The 7,616-nt window shown below is 45.0% G+C and overlaps 1 protein-coding gene across 3 annotated transcripts; it reads right to left on the reverse strand.

Moving 5' to 3' along the window:
- Window positions 1-257: 257 nt before the first annotated feature.
- On the reverse strand, window positions 258-5,884 carry LOC110503678 (transgelin). Of its 3 annotated transcripts, XM_021582131.2 has the most exons (6): window positions 5,720-5,883; window positions 2,936-2,973; window positions 1,719-1,913; window positions 1,247-1,418; window positions 986-1,088; window positions 258-876 (listed from the first exon to the last, which is right to left on the reverse strand). In XM_021582131.2, exons 2-6 carry the CDS (start codon window positions 2,945-2,947, stop codon window positions 738-740), a joined length of 621 nt encoding a protein of 206 aa, XP_021437806.1. In that variant the 5' UTR covers window positions 2,948-2,973; window positions 5,720-5,883; the 3' UTR covers window positions 258-737. The 3 variants fall into 3 exon arrangements, with proteins under 3 accessions (XP_021437806.1, XP_036817683.1, XP_036817682.1); XM_036961788.1 differs by lacking the exon at window positions 2,936-2,973 and having other exon boundaries at window positions 1,719-1,922; window positions 5,720-5,884; XM_036961787.1 differs by lacking the exon at window positions 2,936-2,973 and having other exon boundaries at window positions 5,720-5,882.
- Between the last annotated feature and the right edge of the window lie 1,732 nt (window positions 5,885-7,616).

The raw sequence follows: 7,616 nt of genomic DNA on the forward strand, positions 1-7,616 counted from the left end.
CATAGTTTTTTTCTACTTGTAGCCCTGGTTGTCCTGAAAATACACGGGTTAAACACTTCAATGTGAGGCTAAATATGAGTGCAGAGCAAGCAGATGGATGAAAGTAGTGAATTTCTGCTTTTTCACTGTGGGAGGCCTAGGACAAATGGTGCTAATAAGATATGGGTCTGTTAGCGGTCATAGCAGTTGGCAGGGATTGGTACATACAGTATAGCGCTGTTAACTTGAAAAACTCATCCATAACACTGGAGACGCAATGAACTTCAACCTCATTTCCTTCCTTTTATTTGGCATTTTTCAAACGACCTCAAGCAATCTCTCAATCTCTCAGTTTCTACATTTGGATAGAATGTCCTTGTACTAAGAAGGCGTAGTTTGGTCACTTCAGCGCCTTCTCTATGATTCAGATATCAGTCTCATGTAAACATGAGAATTGCGTTTGACGATGAGTGATTGACAGCTGTATATGTATGTTGCCCCTTTCACCTTAAGACTCACATTTCACATATGGTATTTGCAGTGTAGATTTGGGTTGTAATATTGGGCTGGTCATAGTGTTGTGTGATACTAGTGAGACTGTTCCTACTACACTGGGATAAAGTTGATTTGAGGCATTAAGACTTCATCTATGGGGCCTGTCGTAGCTGCAGTGAGAGGGCGAAGGGGGATTGAGAGGGCAGTGCAGGGTGTGGTGGAGAAGGGAGGGGAAAGGACAAGGGTCAGTGGTTTGGTTGTTATTATTGGATCTGTCGGGTGGCCCCGTACGACATGCCAGTCTGGCTCGCCCCTTTGTTGGAGCCCATCTGCAGGCCAATCACACCCTTCCCCGCCTTCAACTGGTCGTCTGTGAACTCCCTCCGGTTCTCCTGGGCTTTCCTGCAAGGGTACATGAACAATGAACTCAAACACACACAGGCTCTAAACAGCTCCAGCACTGACTGAATACACCAGCAACACCATCACTTTTCACATTTTCTAAACTCACTTGAAGAACCAGTTGGGGTCGCCGCGGTAATTGCCGTCATCCTTGGTGACAGCCACGCTGCCGAGGGACATCAGTGTCCTCTGGACTGCAGCCAAATCCTTCCCTGTCACCACAAAATCACAGCAGGGTCTTTAAGACCGCACACCGTAGCTACAGTACACCACACCGTTGTATGTTCCCCACACCACATCCGCTGTTATCTGTGGCATATGTAATGCCCTGTGTTGTGACTGTTTGATGAGATGGACATGCTTTGCGAACCTTCCCAGAGGTCCACGGTCTGGAACATGTCGGTCTTGATGACACCGAAGCTCTCGGCAGCAGTTAGGAACTGTGAGATCTGCTCCATCTGTTTGAAGGCCATGCTTGAGCTGGCTATCTTCTTGATGGGCTTGTTGTCCTTATGCAGGCTGTTAATGAGCTCACTCAGGACCTGGGGAATAGGAACATAAAGACAAGAGTAAGAGTATGTTGGCAGAAAATAACCATCTGTACCGTCATATACTCATGTGGGGTCCCCCAAGGTTCGATACTTGGCACATTGTTGTTTTTAAATGTACAGGTTTATGATCATAATCTGATTTCCAAAGGGTTTGTTTCTCTGTTATTTTTGCTGATGACACAAATCTTTAGACTGAATAAAGGTGGTTCAAATAAATGGCTAATATGAATTCTGAATGCCATTAAGTTGAAATGTATGATTCATTCTGAGGGGCATAGGGTTGGTACTCACACATCCGTCCTTAAGCCAGTCCTGGAAGCCCAGTTTGCCAGATTCGGGCTTCCCAACTCCAGATCCACACTGGGCCACAATCCACTGCACCAAAAGCTCCTCCACCTCAGCGTCGTACTTCTTGTCAATCTTGTCCTGCACCACACGGCTCATGCCATAAGATGGACCTTTGTTGGCCATGCCTACCTGGGGACCCTTTCCCACCGAGAGGGATAGCGGGAGAGACAGAGTGGAGTAGAACAGATGTTAAATAGAGGAAATATTGATATTTATGTGAGTGAAGGGAGTTGCTCTGTGATAGGGTTCCCTAAACTAGTGGATTTTATTTGGCCCCCCAAGGTATAGATTTTTTTTATTAGTTTATTGTTGGACATAAAATACTAAAAACACCAGCCAAGTGATTTGAATTTTGAAAATTTCTTTCAAAGCATTCCCACGCAAAATAGAGAGATATACAGTATGTAATTGTAAACAAATGTAAGCGAGGTTTGAAATGGTCCCCTGACCATCAGCTGAAGGAAAAATCATCCTGCGGCTGAATATAGTTGAGGCTCCCTGTTCTATGATGTCTGAGATCATCTTGATCTGGTATTAGACGTGAAAGTATTCCCTGGTTCAGATGACATTGTCACATTGACTATGTCTAATGTATGAGTTTCCATATCAGTTGTGCCTGAGGTGAGTATGTACACTCATTTCCATGTCACTTGTGCTATGATCTGCTACCATGACTAATACGAAGGGACTCCTTTATCCATTGGCCGTTGGCTGAAACAGATATTACCTTAGTTGCAAGTCAAGCCATTTCCAACAGCTCTGTGGATATGTAGACAGATTTGCATGCGGACACATGAAGACATTGGACAAATGGCAGATTCACTCACAAACAAATATGCCTGCGAACACTTACACTTACACACACACACATATAGATGTCATGCATTTATAAAGGCGTGTAATTGAGCAGCTCCCTCCCAAAGACGATTGTCTCCGAATGCACACCAGTTCAGCCCCTCTGCATTAATTACAGAACTAAATATCAGGAGCCAAATTGCTGTACAATGGGAGCCCTAGAATCAGCAGAATCTCTCTCTCTTTTTGTATCTCTGCCTCTCTCTCTTAAACACACTAGGCGTCACCAACACCATTGTTTGCAAAACTGTTGCTTTTGGGCCAAGCTGCCAAGTGCAAAGCCCATATCAGTGCACTCTTGTCACCTTGTTGGCCATCTTGATGTCAGGATACCACGTTGTGCCTGGGGGTTAAAGGTCAAATGTTAAATGTTACCACCTGTAATTCACCTTCATCCTGATTGGACGTCATGCGGGGTCCTTCCCCAGATTGCTGTTGGATGGGGTAGCCAATGGCAACAGTAATGTAAGATCTGGACACTTCATCTATGTCTCATAAGGAGACAAAAGAGTTCCATAAGGGTTCTTCGGCTGTCCCCATAGGAGAACCCTTTTTGGTTCCAGGAAGAACCTTTTTGGGTTCCATGTAGAACTCTGTGGAAAGCGTAGAACCCAAAGGGGTTCTACTTGTAACCACAAGGTTTTTAACCTGCAACCAGAAAGGGTTTTTCAAAGGGTTCTCCTATTGTTACAGCCGAAGAACCCCTTTAGATTCCAGATAGCACCTTTTTTTCTAAGTGTGTATTTTCACAGTTGGAGATGATGCCGAAACAGATCTCTCTTTCTCCACCCAACTACTCACACTCCACCACAAGGTCAGCGTGGACCCTTCCATGCCTAGAATTTGAACGATAAGCTCAAAAAACACACGTTATGCGCCTCCACTTCCTCATTCCCATACTGACTCATCAGTTTAAGTCAGACAACACTTAAGAGAAAATGTATCGATCAGCTGCCATTAACCTAGTTGTCTGAGCCAGCAGTCATGCGTTGAACATTGGCATTAGGAGCATGTATCTGTGTCACCGCGTTGTTTTTGATTGGGAGCCATCAACACACAGTCCTGGACTGTGGCACTGGGCCCAGTCACATTACTGCTGCTCCATCATCTAAAGAAGTAGACCAAGGCACAGTCCTTCAGACACTATCTGCCAACAATCCAATCACACGATTATGAAGCCTTCAAAATACAGAAACTCGACAGGAGTTTTTTTTGAGTTTCAATCTGCTCAGTTGTTTCATGGAACCTTAACCATGAACTCATAACCACAAAGACAAGACAAGTGCCTAATATTCCCCACATCCTCCTCCTCAGAGTCAGACCACGATAAGCTCCCAACCTCACCGTAACACACTCAGTCAAACCCTCGCACAGTGCATCATTACAGAAACGTTACAGAGGAATGTGAGGAAGGTCAGGCTGCTAGCTATGTCATTACTTCTCCTCCAGTTGTCCTGACCTATGCTTCATAAACAAGCATCTTGACCATCAGAGATAAGACTGCTGTTCCTCCAATGTGGAAAGGCCCTTTCTTCTGTGTGCCACTGCCAGTACAGGTCACTGCCCTCCACAGAGGGGATATGGATGGTCTGAGATGTCAGTTCACATGGGACGGGACCCTGGTTCCATTATGGTATGTATATGTGCTCAGGAACCTACTGTACTGTTGGGTTTGGCATCAGGCCCTGCCTTATATCTCCAGAACAGTATGTCAGGCTGGCCTGTGGGTTGGCCTCAGTCTGGGTTGTCTCTCTCTCTCTCTCTGTGTGTGTGTGTGTGTGTGTGTGTGTGTGTATGTTAATTACGTAGCTATGTTTCTATTTTGACCTGATTATAGTGAGTTCTACATTTGGTAGGACATGTAGAATATGTGTTTGGAGTATTGTCATTCAGCCTCTGAACTACATGTTGCTTCTCAACTACTGGTACAACAGTATGAAACAGTGTCCCCTTATCCTAATGAAAATATGACATCACCTTCCGTCGCTCCTTTCATGTCTGTTTTACATCTGTGTTTCTTCCTCGCCATGGTAACACAGCTGGCTGTCTCGCCATGAAGCACAGTTTGAAAGCTGTGGTCTGTGAACTGTGGCTAAAGCCATGACGTAATGCCAGCGGCGCCTCAGTGCCACTGAAACGGAGCTCAAGATAATCTTATCTCCTACTGCTGCTGGTCAGCTAGCCTCTGGGACTTTACTCCTGCTACTGCTAGGCCTACTGTACTGTAGATAACTCCACAGCTACTGAAGCTGCTGCTGTAGTTTCCCATTGTTATCGCTCTGTCTCTCACAAAAACACTTGTGTTCACTCCCAGCAAACATTAGGCTGAGAAACCGTATTGATTAATCGCATATAATCAATGACAGCTGCTGTGTTTCTGTGTTACTTGTTTGCATCTTTTGTCTGTGTGTGTACGTGTCTTTAGTCTTTGGAAAGTGTGTTTGCCGTGAACTTTTGTTGGCTATTGAATTCCTAGCCAAAGCCCATGTACGGCAGTCAGTCATTTGCAAGTGAAAACTTAGCTATGCAATTGTGTCTGTTATACAAGAGGAGCTGCCTATCCCAGATCTCTCCCTAGGGCCAAACTGGTCAAACTGTTTCTCTGTTACCTTTACATCTTTGTGACTGATTCGGATGGTTATTCTACAGTAGAAACACCCCATCTCATATCAGAACTAAATATCCCATCCCTCTCAGAACTACATATCCCATCCCTCTCAAAAGGTATGCTCTAGCACCCGGTACCCCATTGACCAAGACATCAACCCACATAGATTATTAGTTTTACTATGTGTGTCTATTCACACACACAGTCACACACAGTCACACACAGGATGGAGTATGAGACACACAGGCATACAGTATGGAGGATTAGAGAAACAATGAAAACATGGTTAGAGAACACAGTGCTCTGACAATGTTACTTTTTTTCTCAAAATCTATGACATAGCTGACAGACAGCCATATGCGTCTTCTGGCTCTGTACACTCAGGATACGGCTTCCATCGTAGGGCTGACAGACAACCGTCTCAGCAAGGTGTTCTTCTGACTGGAACCCAAAAGCAGCGGCAGTAAAGAGATATACTCACTGTGTTAAAGTATGTAGCGAAGAGTCTTTCCTCTGTACAAGCGCTGGGTCAGGAGGTGTGTGTGTGTCCGTGTGTGTGTGACTGACTGTTTGTATACTTCTAGCTCCAGCAAAGTCCTCCCTCGGAAAAGTGCTGGCTTAAAAGGACCAGACAAGCTGAAATGACTTCACTTCTCTTAAGCCTCGTATACACCTTGTGCTAACATGTGAGTTTCATGATCTCATCAATATGACCCAACCACTATCTGATCAAGGTTTGTTGCGTCTACACATTGTTTTAAAATGTGTCTCCTATCCGTCCACTGTGTCCTCATTGTGACCAAATTAACTGGTGCCTCCCTGTATGCAAATTATTTGATAGATATTCTTTCAAAATTATTTGTATGTATTTACGGAAGCCATATTTACAGAAGCCATAAGTCACTGGTGCTACCTGTCAATGATTTTAAAGGACATTATAAGGATTATTTAAATGGTTTGACCATCCAGATCTGTTAACACATGATTTATATCCATACACAATGCGTGTCTGACTACCTCCAGAGGTGGTCAGGAAGATCTGATCATTATCAGATCACAATGTGCCTTTTATTCTACACGTATCTAAAAATCGGGCACAATCAGAATATGGACAAGATCAGAACTCATGGCGCATGTTAGCACCATTTATAAACAGGACTTTAGCAAAGAAGGAGAGAGGAAGAGAGAGAGAGTAAAAAGGAAACCACCGCCTTAAAAGGGCATGGGCTTTCTGTCTACTCTCCTTCCATCCCTCCCTCCTTTCGTCTATAACTTTCCCTCTCTCCTCCCCTCTTTCTTGTTTTTTCTCTTTTTTGTTGTCCGTTAAAAAAGTGCATCCTTATTTGGGAAGGCCTGTTCAGTGTGAGAGGAGCTCTGCCAGGAGGCTCTGGATTGGTCAGCAGGAATACTCCAAATACTTCACCACACCACTCCATCAGCAGAGTGGAGTGGGAGAGGGAGAGAGAGAGAGAGAGAGAGAGAGGGAGAGAGAGAGAGAGGGAGAGAGGCTCTGCCTGGGAAGAGAGAAAAAGAGATGGATGGAGAGATTGAGAAAAAGAGAGGCTTGAGCTAGAGGAGGAGGTGATGAATAGAGGTGGAGTCGTTAAGGGCCCATCAGGATATCAGGCCCGTGGATAGTGGCACAGACTGTTACAACAGACTTTGTCCATTTGGCCCTAATACATCATGTTAGCACCACATCTGTTCTTTCCCCCCTTCATATTTCAGAAAGTCTGTTATTGACTTCAGAAATTTGCTGAGGGAGCGAGAGAGAGGAGAGAGGGGGAATGTGTGACCACAGAGATGGGAGGGCCGTGCGAGAGGAGGAGCCGGAGGAGTAGTAAAGGGAGGAGGAGGAGGAGAGGGAATCTGAGGTTGAGAGAGATAAATGAGTGAAGACAAGAGTCATCTCACCATCAGAGCACAGCAGACCTTTTATGTCCAGGATGCTCCTCAACTGGCCTGCTGGGTTGTGTTTGGGCAAACGTACGTGTGTATGTATGGTGAGAGAGAAATGGGGGTAGGGAAGAGAGGATGTGTGGACGTCGTAGTTAGTAACACATTCCCTTCCTATTACCATCACTCCTTCTCTTGCCAGACCCCCAGTAGTGTAAACTCACTTTGCCTCACACCCTCACATCCTACATTAAGTCAGTTGTTGGGGTTTCTGTCTCACTGTGTCTCCTCCCATCTCACCAAGGTATCACTAGCCCGTTTAAACCTGGTGCTAACATGCGCCCTTTGTTCTGATTTTGTCCACATTCTGAATGTGCCCACATTTTTTGAGTGGTGTAGAAAATTAAGCGACACATTGTGATCTGATTGTGATCGGATCTTCCTGACTACTTCGGGAGGTAGTCAGACACCCATTGTGTCTG

The sequence above is a fragment of the Oncorhynchus mykiss genome, chromosome 24 (genome assembly GCF_013265735.2).
Source record: "Oncorhynchus mykiss isolate Arlee chromosome 24, USDA_OmykA_1.1, whole genome shotgun sequence".
Lineage (NCBI taxonomy): Eukaryota > Metazoa > Chordata > Actinopteri > Salmoniformes > Salmonidae > Oncorhynchus > Oncorhynchus mykiss.

Coding starts and splice junctions, on each gene's coding strand:
- LOC110503678 (XM_021582131.2), bottom strand. Junction 1,089..1,246: donor GACCGTGGACCTCTGGGAAG/GTTCGCAAAGCA, acceptor TTGTGGTGACAG/GGAAGGATTTGGCTGCAGTC. Junction 877..985: donor GACCCCAACTGGTTCTTCAA/GTGAGTTTAGAA, acceptor GTACCCTTGCAG/GAAAGCCCAGGAGAACCGGA.